This window comes from Gopherus flavomarginatus, chromosome 3 (genome assembly GCF_025201925.1).
Source record: "Gopherus flavomarginatus isolate rGopFla2 chromosome 3, rGopFla2.mat.asm, whole genome shotgun sequence".
In the NCBI taxonomy this organism is placed as follows: domain Eukaryota; kingdom Metazoa; phylum Chordata; order Testudines; family Testudinidae; genus Gopherus; species Gopherus flavomarginatus.
In genome coordinates this window covers 106,870,685-106,889,503 of record NC_066619.1, presented here as the reverse complement: position 1 = coordinate 106,889,503, position 18,819 = coordinate 106,870,685, and the positions used below count along the sequence as shown (strand labels likewise).

The 18,819-nt window shown below is 38.7% G+C and overlaps 1 protein-coding gene across 6 annotated transcripts in view; it reads left to right on the top strand.

The window, feature by feature from the left end:
• Nucleotides 1-18,819, top strand: part of CNTLN (centlein) — a 256,631-nt gene that overhangs the window by 120,572 nt on the left and 117,240 nt on the right. For 5 of the 6 annotated variants that reach the window (XM_050944136.1, XM_050944139.1, XM_050944135.1 and 2 more), the window contains 3 exons: nt 2,797-2,922; nt 11,656-11,777; nt 15,216-15,344. In XM_050944136.1, coding sequence (XP_050800093.1) covers nt 2,797-2,922; nt 11,656-11,777; nt 15,216-15,344 — 377 coding nt within the window. The remainder of the gene's footprint in view (nt 1-2,796; nt 2,923-11,655; nt 11,778-15,215; nt 15,345-18,819) is intronic. The other variant, XM_050944137.1, reaches the window with a different exon arrangement.

The following is an 18,819-nucleotide window of genomic DNA, read 5'->3' as shown; positions in this document are numbered from 1 at the left end:
CTGCTCCTCAGACTGTCAGGGCCCAAACAACTCAAGCCCGTGTGGCCTCAGTGGCTTCGTGCAAGGAGCTCCCATCTCAGAGATATGTAGATCTCTAACTTGAGGTTGCATTCACACCTTTAGCAGACATTATGCTTTTATTCAATCTTTGGTTGGAGATGCTTGTTTAAGTTCAGCAGTCCTCCAGTCTGTGGTGCAACACGTTTCCTTGCACCCTCCTCCTCAATGAGCACCTCTTGGGCATTACCCACAGTGAATACCGAGAGGAACTTGCACTTGAAGAAGAGTGGAAGCTTATAGCAACTGGAGTTCTTGGAGATGTATGGTCCATATGGGTATTCACGACCCGCTCTCCTTCCCTTCTGCTTGGGTCCTCTTTGGATTCGCAGTAGAGTAGGAAATATAACGTAAGTAAACTTCCCCTTTGACTTCTAGATCCAAGTTCTGGGCAATCAGATTTTTTCTCAGTCTTCTGTACACATATGAAGATTAAGAAAGAAGTTAACTCACTGCTTTTGAAAAATAAGGTGTCCTGTAACTCTTATATTGTAACATTTTAAATTCTTATTGATGCTGCTAGATATAGGTATGCAGTAACTAGATACTATGGTAGACATGGACTTGCGTTTGGTATGTGTATATTTTCATTAGTGTGAAAAACACAAAGGCCAAGATTTTCAAAAGTGAGTATTCTCAGTTTTTGAGTGCCTAACTTCAGACACTTTAAAGGGGCTTGATTTTGCAAAATCTTAAATGTTCCACCCTTTAATGTGTCTGACTGATCACTTTATTGAGTAAGGCAGACAAAATAATCAGTCACTTCTGAAAATATTGGCCAAAATTTTATATAAAAAAAGTATTGACCAATGATCTTGCTTTTTCATAGACATCTATTCTCCTCCTAGGTAACATGGCACCATACTAAATATATACCACATTGTGAAAACTATTTTAAACATTAATGCTGTGAGCTTCCTTATAGCTCCAATTTGTTTTCCAGCTTGCATAAGAACTGCTGAAAACACAGGGAGAGTATGGCATCTTGTCCCTCAGTTCTGACAATTTCAGATTAGGAATTTCAATATGTTGAGTCTAAATGCTTTATATAGATTAATACAATAAGAGTGGAATTCTTTCTGCCATAAGAAGCAAATAAAGTTACACTTTTTCACATGGTCTGCGCTCCTGTTTTTGATTTATTTTATTTAGGCATCTTTCAAATGCAAGGAACTTTAAAATACTTAAAATTAACCACAAGTATGTAGAATCTGATATTTTTACTTTCTTTAAAATTGTATGGATATTTATAGGAAAAATCACGAACTACAGTGTGTGTGTGTGTGTGGGAGGGGGTGTTAAACTTAACACTGCAAGACCATTGCCAAAGGAAAATGAAAAGGGTCTTTCAATTTGTATAACAGGATTTGGGAAGATAAACTTATGGGGTAGTATATTGCCAATATCTGTGAAAACCAGAAAAGTGGTTTTTTGATCTATTTTGACAGTATTACAAATGCTTTTGTTTATATATTGTTTGGTAAGATAAAATTACTGATATGACAGATAAAACACTGACATATACATACATAAGAATTAATAAAGAATACTCTGATCTGGTGTATAGTAACTGAGAATGTTATCCAAACTCTCTTTGTTATATACCATTTAGTTATAAAAAATAAAAATTGTAATGACTCACCCCCCCCCCCCACTATTTGTCCGAAGTTATGTAATTATATGTGGTTTAAATAATTTTAATAATTAATATATCTCTACCTCCATATAACGCTGTCCTCGGGAGCAAAAAAATCTTACCACACTATATCGAATTTGATTTGATCAGCGGGAGCGCGCAGCCCTGCCTCCTCGGAGCGCTGCTGTACCACGTTATATCCGAATTCATGTTATGTCGGGTGGCGTTATTACAGGGTAGAGGTGTAATTTAATCATAATAATGAAAGTACATGTCAAATTTTAATGAAGAGAGCTAAAAAAACTGCCCTCTAACACTAATGATATTCTGTATTCTGACTATTTCATAGTGATGAAGTTTAAAAATGATTACCTCATGGATATTAAGCTGCCGCTCAATGTTTCACTGTCATTAAACAAAGTTATTCGGAAAATCAGTATGCCTAATCTGAAGAGGACTTTATTTGTTTTATATAAGGACATATGACATAGTCAGAACAAGAATGCTGCCCAGTTTAAGTGTTACTTTCATATATTCTTTTTCCAGATTGCTATATGAAGCTGTACATAATATAACCACATATTCTTGTCTCTAGTTAGCCACATTACAGTTAATGACCATATGGTCATTATGGTATAAGATCTACTGTCTGTTGTATTTATATTCCTCAAGCATATTGTTCCTTCAACTTCACAGTGTGTTAAACTATTTCAAAGGGAGAAAAATCCTTTCCCTCTTGTTTCTGGTTGTCCTATCAAGTGTAACCTTGGACCCTTATAGAGCAATTAGACCAGCCTCTATCCCCTCCTTTGTAATGAGGTTTCTTGCATTTTTGAGTCTATAACCCTTTAGTCTTCCCTAATGGGACATCATTATTCTGAAAGAAACAATGTAAATGTAAATGAATATTCTCATTAACAAGTCACAGAGAACCCTTTAGTGGTAGCGCTGTGGTAATTCTGCTTGTTATTTCTCTGGTATTCCATGCAGGATTTTTTTATAATTCATTATTAGTATTCAAAATTACTTGTTCTTTAATTTTGCATGTCTTTCGTAATCCAGTGTTCCAACTAGTTCAACCATGTCCTTGTTTTATTCTCCAGGAACCACCTGTGAAACGTTCAAGGTCTCTGTCCCCAAAGAGCTCTTTTAGAGAGTCAGAGGAGCTAAGGCAGCTTAAAATAGCTGAAAAGAAGATTGAAAACTTAGAGAAGACACTGCAACTAAAGGTGAACACTAAAAAACTACAACTCTTCAGCTACAAGCTTTCGTAGATATAGATATATCAAATTAAACATACATTTAAAAAGTGTTGGATGCACACGTTATTATATAGACTGTAACTGTGTGAGCATAAACTGGTGTTCCTCATTAATCCTCATGCTTAAAATTTTAACTTCTTACAGTGAATCTTGTGTTGATATTTCTGAGGCCCCAAAAACCCTAAAACTGAAGATATTACATCAGTAATGCACATTGATTTGACAGATTGTCATAGCTCAGGATTAGAAGGTTGCAGCATGAAAATGTGTTTGTATGCTCTTAGAAATAAGTAGAAGCAGACCATAAAACAGGGAACAATTAAGATAGATAAGGACATTGATGAGATACTAAATACATAATTTCTTTGCATAGCTCTTCACCATGGAGGAATTTGTGGGAGACACCTACTTTTATCTGGTATTAACAATAAGATTCTATATTGCTGCAAAATCCTACCTCAGCAGCTCATCATGGTGCAGTGGTGGCCCTGGCCGTCTGACAGCTATGGTAGCGGGGCATATGCCCTGGTAGGTCTAAGCATGCTACAAAGGAGTTGGACTATTCAATCCAGGGAGGGGGATTGCTTTCTCAGAAAAAGCGCATCTCCTTCTCCTTAGAGGTTGAAGGCTAGCTAAGCTTGAGGAGGTACCCATGCCTGCCTGCCTAGCCAATGGGATTGCTTGAAGTTAATGGCTAAAGCAACACAAGTAAATGGGTCTTAGTTCCCTGCGCATCATCGAATAATGCTATGGTAGCGGAGTGGAACATGAGCGACAAGAGGCTGCTAAAAATGTCAAGTGCTAGGCCAACATGGAAAAAGAACACCTTCTCTGTGTGTACTTACAATTGTAGGTTGCTGGTGAGGGAGGAAACGTTAAACCATCTGATGGAGGAGAAGAAAAAGGATAGGATGCAATATCCTTGGTGTCTGCGAAACCCAACGAAAGGAGGAGTTGGAAATCAAGTAGAAGAATGGAGGCTCAGAAAGGGAGATGGTGCTAGAAATGTTGGAGGAGTCAGATTTATCATCTGTAAGGATTGGTCTTTAAAAGTTGTATCATGCCAGCTAATATCATCACGTATTGGTGTGTTGCATCTGAAGATGCAGTCAAAAGCTTCCCTCAAGGTTATCCAGGCCTACGCTCCCACAAGTGCAAGTGCGGACAAAGAAGTGGAAGAATTCTATGGAGAGCTCAAAAGAGCCCTCGTGCAAAAGTCCATTTATGCTGTCATGATGGGAGATTTTAATGCCAAGGTCGGGTGAGGGAAAACTGGTGAAAAGTTCATAGGGAGATACGGGAGTGGCGAAAGGAATGAAAGAGGAGAAAGGCTGGTAGCGATGGCAGAAACGAAAACTGTATGTGGCAAACACCTGGTACAAAAAGAAGACTGCAAGAAGATGGACGTGGATAGTGCCAAACGCAAAGAGCAAGAATGAAATTGGCTATATTTTAGTCAATAAAAGGCGTATCATTCAAAACTTCTCTGTGGTGCAGCCTTTCAACACTGGCAGCGACCATCACCTGCTTAGAGTGAAGTTGATTTTTGATGAAGCGGTGGAAAAGAAGGCATTACAGATGGCAAATAGGAAACAGGGAATACAGATCTGTAGGCCTTTACATCTGTACCTGGTATATTGATTGAAACGATAATTAGGAATATAAGACATATAAAAGATCATGATATAGTTGGTGTGGCATTGCACCCCATATTCTTCATAGTAGTATTGTTATGATTATGGCATAACTATGATGCATTTTATGCAAGATGGGTCATGTAAGATATCATTAAAAAGGTTATGATTCACAATGATTATCCTATTTGTATGCATGTATCATTTTGGTATCTGAAATTAGGAGTATTGTCTGTGCATCTATTACAAATGTGTTGACATGTGGGGAATGCCCACTAGGCAGAATGGAATCAGTCTAGATGGCTGGCTAGGAAAGGCCATTGGAGGAAAAATAGGTCTTAGAAGATGCTAATCCCTAACTGGGGAGCCTTCTTGAGGATGTTACAAACAGCCTCCAAGTCATGGCTGCTGTGTCCCTATAGGGGCATGTGACCAAATCACCTGGTAGTGGACTCCATCTTGGAATACCAGTGTTTTTCCACTGACCGGGTGTAGGAACCAAGAGGGGAGACAAAGCGTTTCTGCCCTATACAAAAGCTATTTAAGGCAGGGGAGTGACATCATCATGGTTCTTCACTGACTCCCCACCCAAAGGAGACTGCTGGCAACACCTGAGGAACAAAGTCTGGACTAGGGGAAAAGAGCTGAACCCAGGCTAGAGGGATTTCTAGCCCGTGAAAGGAATACCTGGGATTTTCAAGCTACAAGCAAGTGCAGTTTGCCATCAAGAATCTCTGCAAACTGCCTAAATCAATAATTAGGGTGAGAATTTGCTACTCATATCCAATCTCTTTAGTATATTAAGCTTTGTGACAGAGCTCCGACCTTGTCCCTGTGGGTCCTGTGTTTCCTGGTGGATTTTTGCTAGCCTCAGAGGCTCCCTGTGATACTCCACATAGCCCTTCTCTCTCTAGAGGCAAGGGTCACAGCTTACTGAGCCATTTTCATCATACAATGGAGGTGAGGTGAAGCAATCCTCCCTTGCACAGTCTCTGTTGCCGCCCAGTCTCAGTGATTAAACAAGGAGGGGAGAGGTAGAGCCTGAGTCTACTCTTTACTCTGGGCTCCAGCCCAGGGACCCTAAAATTAGCAGCTATAGTAGCTGACTTTTTGGAAATAGGACATGTACAATTCCCTGGGCCATTTCCTCACAGCAGCCCCCTACTCAATATCTCCTTCACCATTACCTCAGGGCCTCCTTCCTTACACCTGATATGGATTTGTACTGCTTCATTCCTCCAACAGCACAGATCCTTCTTATCGCTCCTGACACCCACACCTCACTGACTAACTGGGAGGCTTTTAAGTAGTTCCAGCTAGCCCTTGATTGGCTTCAGGTGTCCCAATCAATGTAGCTGTCTCCACTGCCTTCTAGAAGGATCTTAATTGGCCCCAGGTGTTTTGATTAACCTGGAGCAACTGCCATTTGGTTACCATGGTACCAGGAATTTGTTTAGCCTAGGGCTAACATACCTGTTCCTCACTACATTATTGTAGCCATCTGGCCTTGCGCCATCAGAGCTTCAGTTGCATTTTTGTTTATTTGCTAGATAATCTGCTTTGATCTGTTTGCTATCCCTTATAATCACTTAAAATCTATCTTTTATAGTTAATAGACTTGTTTTGTTTTGTCTAAAACCAGTGCATTGAAATCATAGCTTGGGTCAGAAAGCTGTGGATATTCCTCTCCACATTGAGGGAGTGGGCGAATTTCATGAGTTCATGCTGTACAGTTCTCTGTGCAGCACAAGATGATATAATGTTGGGTTTTCAGTCTGGGGTTGGAGGTGCACCTTAGGAACTGGGCAGTGCCTTAACTGAGCGTTCCCATGCTGAGCTGATCTCAGCATCTGTGTGTAGCTGCAGGTAGGTGTGTCCCTACCTGTATGTTTGCTGGAGGGGGCTTGAGGGCCTGTCATAGCAGAACAGTGTAAAGGGAGCCCAGCCTCAGTTCCAGGTAGCACCCCATGGGGAGCCCGTCATAGTTGGGTCTAACCAACCAACACTGTTTCTTCAAAGGGAAATCAAATCTCACTAACATATTGCAATTGTTTTAACTGGCCAATATAAATATTTAGTAAGATGGAACCAATTGAAATTCAACTGGGCATTTAAAAGGCCTCTGAGAGAGTCCCACAAGTCACTGCTGAAGAAACTAAATATCCGATGGATTGAGAAGCAAAGAATTGTAATGGATCAGAAATTGGCGAATAAATGGTCAGTTTTCATGATGCCAAAAGGCTAACAGCAGCATGCCTCAAGTGCTGATATATTTCATAATGATCTGAACAGTGAGTGTAAACCAACAGGCAGGGATACATTCACTCACATATACTCTGTCAGAAGGCAGGGACCCTAGGGGATTGGTGTTTGGCTCAGTGAACGCATTCTTTTCCCTTTGGCTGGCAAAGAAAATGTTGTAGAAGACGATTATAAGTCAGATACTATAGGAGCAGTACAAGTAGTCTCCGTTCAGGAGATAGCGTTATCTGTTGGTAGATCTCCAGAAACTCCATAACAAATGCGTTGTTGTTTGTTATTTTCTTTTTCACCAGTTACACTGGTGGTCAGAAGAATATGATTAGGCAAAACCCCAATCATGCTTGTTGTTCTGGCACAGCACTCAGAGTTCCGGGATCTTAAATAGAAGTCTTCTGACTTTTGTATATTTCCACTTGTGCTATATGTCATGTCTTGCATTGAGCTGTGAAAGTGTATAACAAAACCATGTCTGCTTATGGGCATGGCACATTGATTTCTGTCTGGGTACATGTATCGCTCTCATGATTGTTGTACTTGAACGCTTTCGTAGGAATAGATTCCAGCATCCTTGCAGCCATCCAAGAAAGAAGTTACCATCAAAGAAACATAGTCTTTACTCTTCCTCCTGAACATATCTGAGGAAGGTAGTGACATTCCCCTCTCTTAGAGATACAGTATCACCATTTTTTAGACTGGTCTCAGAGTAGCAGCTGTGTTAGTCTGTATCTGCAAAAAGAACAGGAGTACTTGTGGCACCTTAGAGACTAACAAATTTATTTGAGCATAAGATTTCATGGGCTACAGCCCACTTCATCGGATGCATAGAATGGAACATATAGTGAGTGTGTGTGTATGTGTGTGTATATATATATACACACATATATATATATACACACACACACAGAGTGTACAGATAATATCTGTTCATTTTTTAGACTAAATGTTGATTGCTTGGAGACAAGGATGCAAGTTTGCCTGAGGATGCCACCAGAACCATATCTTAGGCCTTGTCAGCACTTAAAATGGGTTACGTGTGTGTGTGTGTGTGTGTCCGTGTGTCCAGTTCTCCAGATGGAAAAGGCAATCCAAACTCTTTTCTTCTGCCCAAGGTAGTGAAAGAAGGAAACAGTAGATATTATATATTTGGATCTTAGTAACAAATTTTATAATCTGAGTTGCAAAATTCATTTCAGTCTGCTTGCATAGGAAAATTATTAGGTTCACTCTTATGTAACATCTACAGTAATGACCTGATGAGGAGAGCAGCATGGTAATGACATATGTAGATTACATTAATTCATAGGTATTATAGACATCTGTTAGAACAAAGAAATAATACAAAGGGACATGGTGTTCCAGCTAGAAATGTGGGCAGAAGGTGATAAAATGAGATGTAACTTGGAAAAATGAAAGTTACTGTGGAGAAGGGAGGAGGGATGGTCTTATGATTAAAGCACTTGCTTGGAAATCAGGAGGAGATCTGGGCTCTATTCTTGGTTGTGTCATAGACTCCCTGTTTGACCTCAGGTAAGTCACTTAATCTGTATGTTTAATGAGTTGTTCAGAAGCTTAATTCACAAATATACTGTGAGATCCTCATATGGAATATGATGTCGTAGTGCAAAATATTTTTATTCATCATTGATATTATGCTGAAAGAAACTAGGGGGTGATAGGAGACAGGAATTAAGCTTGAAGTCTTATAAGGCAGCAAAAAAGGCCAAAAGCAATTTTGGGCTGTATATGCACAAGAACTGGAAAAGTAAAAATCTCACTCTATATGCCTGTGGGGGTGACTGTATCTGAAATATTGTCACTTCTTGGCACTTCATTACCAGAAGATAGTGACAAATTGGAGTTGTGAAGAGCTGCACAAATAATCAGTAAGAACTGATTTATGGAGAAGGATTAAATGCCTGATTTTGCCATACTTACTCACATTGATGAGTACCGTAAGCAACGGGATTGCTTGTGGAGTAACTAAACTACTCAACCTGAGTAAGAGTGGCAGAATCAGGCCTTCGGGGGGTGGAGACTGTAACTGTACAACTATTAGAAGGCGAATTACTTATGTTGGTACTACAGAGTATAACTAGGAGTAATGGGATGAAATTAAAAGTGGGAAAATGCAGACTGACTATCAGGAAAAATGTTGACAGATTTATTATACTTTGAAATAGTCTCCCAGTGGATGCTGTGGAAACCCTATCTATCACTTGGCCCATTTAAATCCAAAGGGCAACATAGCACTAGAAAATATACTGTAGAGAACAATCCTGCGTTGGTAGAGAATAGAAAAGATGATTGAAAGATATTTTTATCTCTAATTCCTATCATTCTATGGTAGAGGATTCTTTCAACCTTGTTCATTCCAGATTAAATGAAGATTTATGCCAGGAAATTTAAACATTAAAAAAAAAACAAAAACAAAAAAAAAAGATTGAAGAATTGCTTGATGACAGCAATTCCTGTAGGCTTTGCCGTTTGTCTAAAGTGGGCGTTGTAAGCTGTGACTCCAGAGGACCTTACAAGCCCCACAAAGGTGGACTTTTTACTCTGACTTCCTCTTTTCTGTTTACTATTCTGAAACTAAGGTCCCTAATGTAGCTTTCCTGCCCCTCCCACTTGACCCCATAGTAGCAGCATGCCTGCTATTCTCTCATTATTGCCATCCCCTTCTGGGCCATGCAGAATTCAAAAGTCTGCAATGAGTCATTCATAATTTATGAAGCTGTGAGTCATTGGACAACGTGCACTTTGCAAAGGGTGCATTAGGCTGTGGCAAAAAATGCACCAGACTGCTGTATGCATATAACAAATACATACTGTTTCAGAAGCCCACCGCCAAAGGCATCTCAAGGCCATTATTATATGTTTTTAGAAATTTTTAGGGCCAGATTCTCAAGGCCCCAAAGCTGCATAAAGGGGCTAGAAATAGGGAGGATCTTGTCATCTGAGAATTACCCTAGCCATGCGGGAATGCTCTGCTGGTGTATAGCTGGCATATTTTATTTACACCACCTGCATGCACTGGTATGCATGGTTGTGCCAGGAGCATGAAAGAGTTGGCTGAATTGCTACTGCGTACTGGCATTCTGAGATGGCCAATATATTGTTGGGGCCTATTACCAGCTGTGCTAGATTAGAGCAGCACACAGGTCCAGTGCTAGCATAGTCCTGGGCTTGAGAATTGGGCACCTGCAGTTGGCTTAGACTCATAGACTCCAGGACTGGAAGGGACCTCGAGAGGTCATCTAGTCCAGTCCCCTGCTTCTTTACACTTCCCCACTTCCTGCACCCAGTAGACCCTGGGCACAGCAAAGAATTAGTTAACAGTTTCCTGTAAAAAATGAGGCTTTGGGAATCCTACAGTCTGTACATTTATTACCGTTTTAGTATTAATACGATAACTTCAAGTATTTTGGTACATGAAACTTCAAAACCAGTGAAAGGCACTTTTACTCCTTCAGTACTTATAGAGGATTTTGACATTTGTAGGTTAATCTGTTTTGGTTGTTCATATTTTTGACACTTAAACTGGAAAATGTTTTGACAGCGAACAGTGAATTCTGGCTATCTCTAAGCTGGGTGGTGTGTCTTGCATCAGACATTCCTAGAAAAATTCTAACCCTAGATGTAGTGTGGCATCTGAAGTCTCAGTTGGATTGTGTTTCCGTTTTGAGTACGTGTATTGAAAAATCAGGCTGCTGTTGGGAAGCTAGCTTCAGCATAAATATGGAGAGACTAGCACTTCTCTATACTACTAACCATGTTTTTATTTTTATTGTTCACAGCTCTAGGTGCTAGAATATCTCGTATTTATTGTCTCATACCGAAGGTATTCCCTGTTCTTAATCAGTACACATTTACTAATAATGTATTTTGATGATATTGATATGAAGAGGCAGGTGCTGCAGTCGCTCTGCAAGCAGAATCCCATTGAATTAATTGGGAATTCACTGCATAGTACAGCAGAAGAATTGAGACCAAATTTTACTACAAATTACTATTAGTTTAATTTTGTATTACACTGTAGGATTTAATTTGTTCCATTCTGTAAGGAGTCACTTAAATGCTCTTGTGTTATATTTGTAGCTTTGTTTATTGGGGATGCAATATTAAGGTGCGTAAAAACCTTGTTTATATGTAATCCTGGAATATAAATCAATGCATACTCCTTTTTTTCCCCATTCTGCAGAATGAACTGTGTTTTCCCAAATGATCACGATCATATTAAAGCATAGGTCAATTCCCCCCCCCTACTTTTCCTGCTTAATACTGTATAAGAGGTCAGAGACTAAGTAATATGAGAATAAATGTATATAATGGGTGAAATCCTGGCCTCCTTAAAGTCAATGGAGTTTAGCCATTGACTTTAATGGGGCCAGGATTTCATCTAGTATATGTATAAAACATATGAATGCTGAGTAGCCCATAATATTAACAAATGTATTTTTGAGTAAAATACAATGGGGAAAATGCCTTTTCAGCCTATATATTTCCATGTGTATTAAATCAGTGCCTCTATGGGAAGAACATTAAGAGCTTGGGTAGTAAATACTTGAAACTGTTTAAGCAGCATGGAAAATGATGAGATGCCATATTTACTTGTAAGTAGTCATGAGAAATAGCAAACCAATTATTTGAAACTAATTACTATGATTTTCAAACTTTCTGTTTAAATTTCTTAAGATCATAAAATTGTATGTGTAACAATTGGAATTTTAGCTTAGTCATGCTGTCAGTATGGAACTCTCCATTACATTTTATCAGACTCTTACTTTTTCTGTTTGGTGTTATACAGACCCAAGAAAATGATGAGCTAAGAAAAGCCCACGAAAAACGCAAGGAAAGGTTGCAGATGCTACAGACCAACTACAGAGCAGTAAAAGAGCAATTAAAGCAGTGGGAAGAGGACTACAGCAAGTAAGTTACATAGCTCATTGAAAACATTTCACCTCAATATTAAATCTGAATGAAGTTATTGTACAGGTGTTCTAAAAGTGAATTTGATTCAAATGAAGTGATTATGTGATGATCAAGTCTTTATCCTTTATTAAAACAGAACACATGACGTACAATCGTATGATTAAATTTTAAGATTAAATCATAAAAGTAAAATGTCCTGAATTGACATCTTTACTTACTTTGTTTAAGATCTCATTTTAAACTTGACTGCTGGACAAAGGTCTGATAGCGTTGCTTATTATGCCTATCTAATTCCCCATGGGATTAATTTGTGGACTGTATGTTTTTCAATTTCTATAATGGAACAATTGTTTTTTATGTTGCAAACTATATTTACAAATATATTTATTAAATAATATACAAATAATAATCCCTCAGTGAAACACTGAAAAATTCAAATATTAAAAAAGGATATTTGGATTGACTTTAGTTATTGAAAGGGGAAAAAACAGCATATGCCTCAAAAAGTAGAATATTCACCTTTGCCAAACAACTCTAAAGATATTATTTCTGGTCATTCTAGAAACAAATTGTTGATTATATTATAATTGTAAATAAAACTAAATAATGAGAATATTAAAACTCTGGCAAGTACAAGTTTTTAAATGTTTGAAAATCTTACCATAATTGGCAAAAATTCTCATTCTAAAATCTGAAAATTATGCCTAAAATCTTGTGTGTTAATTTAGGGACATCTGGGACTATAGATATATTACAGTATTTCAGTTTTAGAAATTTTAAGGGCTGAAGTATTTAGGCCATGTTACAGGAAAACTCTTAAGCAGTTGTCATTGGGACTTAACTTGCTTAAAGTTCAGCATGTGCTTACATGCTTTCCTGAAAAAGGATGTTTTCCATTATCCCCTGATCTTTTCTTGGTTTGCTCGTATTAATCCAGATAATGTCTAATGAAAGATTCATGGTCAGATTCTCATTGATATTAGGATTTTGTCTGCCCATCAGAGTAAGCCCAGGTTAGTAGAACTTGAGTTAGCAGACCAAGGTTTGTTAACCTAGGCCTGGTTAGAAATTGTTGAAATCTGGGTCCCAAACTGGAGCTCCAACATACGTATTGCATTATGTGGGCTCAAGTCCAATCTCCCATATGCCAGACTTTCTAGTGCCCTCCTGAAATGTGGCCTCTGTAGCCTTTTGTCCGTGGCATAACTTGACTTCTGGGAAAACTTGACTATCCACCAAACTTGGCTGTCCAGAAGACAAAGAAAGTTTACACTTGGGATTGTGGGATACTTTTGGCAGACTTTCAGAGCATGAGTCCAGTGGGGCTGCATCTACACTGCAAAGCAATATAACTTGAACCCTGGGTCCTGACTTCACTCAGGCATGGACCCTCCAATCTGTGGGGCCCTGGAATCCTAGGTTAGTGTTATTTGTGTGTAGACAGAAGAAGAGTTAGACTTGAGCCTGAATTCAAACCCTGGGCTTACACTGCTGTGTAGACATATTCTAAGGCTCCATTACACCTCTCTAACCAAGTAAAGAGACCTTAAAATGCGTGTAAATATAATTTACTCTCACTTCTAAAGCTGCTTTGTAGTGCCAGAGTGATATGAAGGGGTCTTACTGTAACTGAGAATCAGGTATCAGGTATATTCCCAATTCATCTGTCCCTACCCCACTTTAGTAGATTCCCACTCCTGCACAATACTCTAGCATTTCTAGGGAGGCAGGCAGAGTATTTAAAATGTAAAAACTTATCAAGATGAAAATTTCGAAGATTTATGAAGTTATTCAGTACTTTTTCTCTAGGGGAGGAAGGAGGTTTGAAAGATCAAAACAAATGACATATAACTTTGTTTAAACTAAGATTGAGATGATTCAATTCTTTAGTAATAGCATGCAGAACTTTTAACCTCAAGGTGACTGTTTTAAATTCAGTCCAGGTTGCAGTGACTGAAATGTTTTGAATGGTAGCTGATGAAATGACATGATGGTCTATGCCCAGTAACTAATATACAGGTGTCTAAGAGACATCCTTGGTGACAGAATCAACAAAGAGGGCAAGGATTGAAAGGATGCACACACTGAACTATTTTCATGTCCTTAGGTAAATAAATTTAATTTCAGTTTTGATGTACACTGTGGCAGTCAGAGGGATGGTCCATTCACTGTTGTATATATGGCCAATGGATATACTTCGGTTTCAGTTGTGGTCAGGGTAGCATCTTTCACCAGTACCGATTTCCTGTTTAATAAATAAATGAAGCCCGCTGTTGGCTAAATGGGAACATATTCAGGATACTCAGGTTTCAGTGCAACCTTAATATTCTTGGCTACAAGTTATATTGCTTCCATAGCAACTCGTACCAGCTGATTTATAGAGGAGGGTACTGGATGAAGCCCTGTGACTTGTCCTCCTGAATGGAGTTTATAAACAGTGTCTATAAAGTAAAGGCATAGCAATGGCCATGATATAACTGTAGAAATTTAAAGTGGGTTAAAAATTAAGAAAGTCACACATTAAACCATTATTTGTTATCACAAGGAACCCCAAACCACTCCTGACATTTAAATTGTGTGTTAGGAACAACTCAAAATCAAGCCCTTATGCAATTTCTGTTTCTCTGTAAAAGGTAGAGGCCTGATGCTCCTTTGATTCCTCAAGAACCTGCTGTTTGGATGGCAGCTGATGGAGTCCAATTCTCTTGTCAGTTGCACAATCAACTTCCATTGATATCAGTGACTGCAGGGATGGTGGGGCCTTCCACTCTTTTGTAGGTTATTCTTGCCTTGATAAGAATTTGGCACACAGTGAGAATGAAAAGCATTTCCGGCAGGAATAGTTTTATTTAATTGTTCTCCCTGGCATCATTGTTAATTCACAGTAAGGGCATTTAAGTGAAATAGAAGTTTTGAAATCATTTCTTTTCTTTTCTTTCCTGTGTTTCCCCTAAATTCAGCATCTCTCTTTCTCACCCATGCTTTATCAACAAGAATGGGCTGTCAGCTTGCTCTAAGACTGGATACTTGTGCCACTTATAGATTGATTGACAGGAGGTGCTAGAGAGCTGGTGGCTCATAACCTTTTTGGAGACTGTGTACAACATTGTCACCTTGTACTTTCTCTCTGTTGACTGACTGACTGACTGACTGACTGAGGGAGACACTGATCTGCCACACATCAGTTCAGAGCGTGCTGCCATACCAGCAGGCTATCTTTCAGAAGCTATTTAATTGGAACTTTAATTTCGATACACCAGATTTTAGGACTCTTATCCAATAAAATACAAGAATTACATCCACTAGATGTAGCAATTTCAAGTGTGTGTGTGTGTGTGTGTGTGTGTGTGTGTGTGTGTGTGTGTGTGTGTGTGTGTGAGAATGACTGACTGAGAATGGAGCCACCTTTAAAACAAAAATCTTTTCATTTATTAGCAGAACTGAAAACACTAAAAGCAAACACCAGCGTGCAGATCCCCACCAGCTTCGCCAAGAAGATTCTGATGCTGTCTGGAACGAGCTGGCATATTTCAAAAGAGAGCATAAAAAGCTATTGATTGAAAAGTGAGTTTCCTTTTTAAATGATATATACATGGAGAAACGTGCTTGTTTTCTGAAGCTTTTTCTCTTTGCGCCACACAGAGGAATTCCTTACATAATTCCAAGATTAAACCATTATCTTCTACCAGAAACAAAAAGGGGGGAAAAAACATCAGATTTTTTTTTCTTAAATCAGTGACAAGTTACAAGTTTGCTAGCACTAACAGAAACTGTATTACATGATCTAGGGATTGTGTTAATTAATGTGGCTCTCATCTGTTGGAGGTGTCGCTCTTCATTAGCCTGTATCTTATACACTGCCGTGCTTCATTTTTGGAATGAGGTGGTGAGGGGATAACCTAGCCAGCCATCCTTGTTTGATCTCCTTGATACATACGCAGTGCAGAATGCCTCTGCTCTCTTGGTTCCCTGCCCTGTCCTACTAATCCCAGCTGAGCTCATTATGGTGTAGCCTTGGAGCCAGAGCTGTCCAAGCTAATTACTGGTAGCAGCAGAGCTGCCTGTTAAGGGTCTGGTGTGGATCTGCTAACACAGTCCTTGATAGTGACCTGCAAAAAGCACGAGGGAGTTGCTCTCTTTCTTGCTGTGCACTGCCTGTCCTTTGGGTTTAGTGCTGATCCCTTCACACAGCTCTTTTAGCTGCAATAAGTGTAAAACTTGGTGAAGGAAACTCTTACTTTAGAAAACATTCAGTTTGCTTCTTTGATCTCAAAATTCATAGACTATTATACTCAGCCTGGCAAAGTAAGAAAACTTCCTTTTATACTAGACAAAAGGAAGTTAGTACAACATAATTAGCCTTCTCATGCTATTGAACAATTTCTTTAAGTCAAGTTGGTCGTGTTGTTTAACAATCAAGATACATAAGGAACTTTTATTCAAACTTTGAGTAGGCTTTTGTTTGTCAGTATGACAACATTAATGAAAATTATTCTCTCATTTTGCCTCCATATATATATGCACTCTATGGAGCTTACCAGAAAGGCTAAATTAATAAGTCTCAGCTTTTAAAATTCTCTGTCATAGGTAGGTGAGTCCATGTACAAGTGCATGTGTTCAGCTCACACATCCTACGTACAGTATTGCCAGTATAAGTACTGCATGAAACTTTGTATTGTTAATTTTTGCTGCCTACTCTGGTGAAATCATTCTTGTCACCTCAGCATTTTGTCTTTTCATCTTATTTCCTAGTTCTGTTTAGCTATTTATATCATGGCCATCATTGTGCCTGTTTATTTTATTTATTTTGATCTTTATGCACATCTACCAGAAAGGAGCACCTATCCCTTATTCTAGGTGCTTTCTGACAGTTAAAGATGCAACTATATAATTGCTCTTGTAATTTTCTTTCAACCACTAATCACCATATCCACCACAGCCAAAAATAACCTACTAGCCAAAACGTATTACAAATCTTCTACCAAAGCCCTGTGTTGGTAGGAAAAACAAATGGCTCATGCCTCGTGCATGCCCTGGCAGTGAATAAACTTGGACTATTTCAGATCAGTAGGGGGGTGAGTTCTAAAGCTGAGGGGTGTTCATGGGGAATGCCCTGCCAGCTATATTCTCCCTCCTATATCAGTCAAGTTCCAGGTCTGGTACCTCCACTGACCACACCTGTGGCAAAATAGCATAGAGAATTGGCCTCATTTCTGTTTAGGATTTATAGGTCAAAACCAACAGCTTAAATTCTGCTGGATACCTGACAGATAGCTAGTGTGCTGCTCTGGTCTCTGGAGAGCATGTGGTCCAGAGGAGGTTGGGGATGAGTTCCCTTGAAGAGGTTTGTTGTGATTTACTGCTGATTTCGAAGGCTAGTCTTTTGTTAGTCAGTTAAAGAATAAACAAAAATACTTCCTACTTTCTGCATGTCATACTGAGGTTCTTATTCAGTGTTGGTTCTGATTTCATTCAACTGTACTCAAGCAAATTCCCATTTGGAGGACTGAGTATGCCTAAATAAGGTATTCAAGATGGGGTCTTGTATAATTTTGTGATTCTGCCTGGGGTAGAGACTCATTTGCAGATTCAGATTTCTTTTAGCAGCTGGATAAAGAATTTATGTGCATGCAGAGGTGCACCAATTATCTAAATGGATGTAGTTAAACTAGTGCAAAAGGTTGTATGGTCACATTAATTGACCAAATTTATCAAGTTAGCTTAAATTGATTAGGAACAGATCTAAGTAAGCCACTCTTAAATTCAAGTATGAGTATCTAGGTAGGGTTTTTCCATTTGCTTAACTAAACTGGTTTAAAAAATGTTCTACTTTGGGAAATCCTTCAGTGGGGGAACAAATGAGAGAACAGGCTTCAATCTTGTATGAAGGCCTATAAATACAAAACGCCACTCTGCAATAATCCCACAAAGGGGTGTACAGGCCTGATAAATCTCCTGCAGCATGATCCATGCCCTGAAAGTAAGACAAGAATCATGTTAGGATATGATAGGAAGTCACACATCACTGAAGTCAGGAAGGTAGCTTCTTTCTTAAGTTTCCTCCTTATCAGAGTCAGTATATGATGATTCCATTGACTGTAATGGGAGTTGCTGAATTTTCATCTCATTTGAAAACTGGGCATTTATTCATGCCAGCAAGTAAGCACGTAGCAGCTGAATTTTAGACACCTGTTTTTTGAAAGTCTTGGTCAAAGTGTTTTTGACCAAGGGTTTGTTTTTTTCTGGATTTATGAGGTGCAGAATACTCGAGGCAGAGAATGTTGATCACTATGAATCTATATTTTGATCTCTTAAAAAGCCATCTCTAAAGCTGAGGTAGATATGAATTTTTTCATTTTTCTTCCTGAAATCTATTATACTATCATACTTTTCTTGGTTACACAAACTATTCTGAAACAATTTTACAGATGCAATATTTGCTGTCCTAATCCTATAAAACAAGACATGCTTTGTTTCTGCGTGCTTGTTAATCCAGTATTTGGCCTGTTGTTCCATGTATTTATTGTTACACCTGCATTAGTTGTAAGAATATGTCATGGCCATCACTGTGCCTGCAGGATGCATGGTTTATTCTGTGTTTTGTAAAGAATAGTGTATGTTTATTGTGCTGTCTACATACTTATTAATAGTGGAGTAGGTTTTCAAAGACACTGCCTGTAAGGGCCATTGAACTTAATAGGAATTATAGACATAAGTGCTACTTGAGCCTTTGAATGTCTATTCCAACATTAATTACAGTCTATTATTAGATTTTACAGTTAGTTAGTAAAATCAATAATCATGGGACCGCACTGTTGGTTCAGGTTCTCTATGCATGTATTTCTCCAGTAATGAATATCTCCTTCTTAACCCTTTTCCATTGGAGGGATGAGGATTCTTGCACTGTTACTGTAATTGACCTCTGTCCTAAAAGGGTGAAAGAAGAATTCTCAGTGTATACAGAAAATATTTTCATTGACAATTTTATTTGTTTTTTTCCTCTGTCATTTTCAAAAAACATTATTCACTTTCTTCCAAG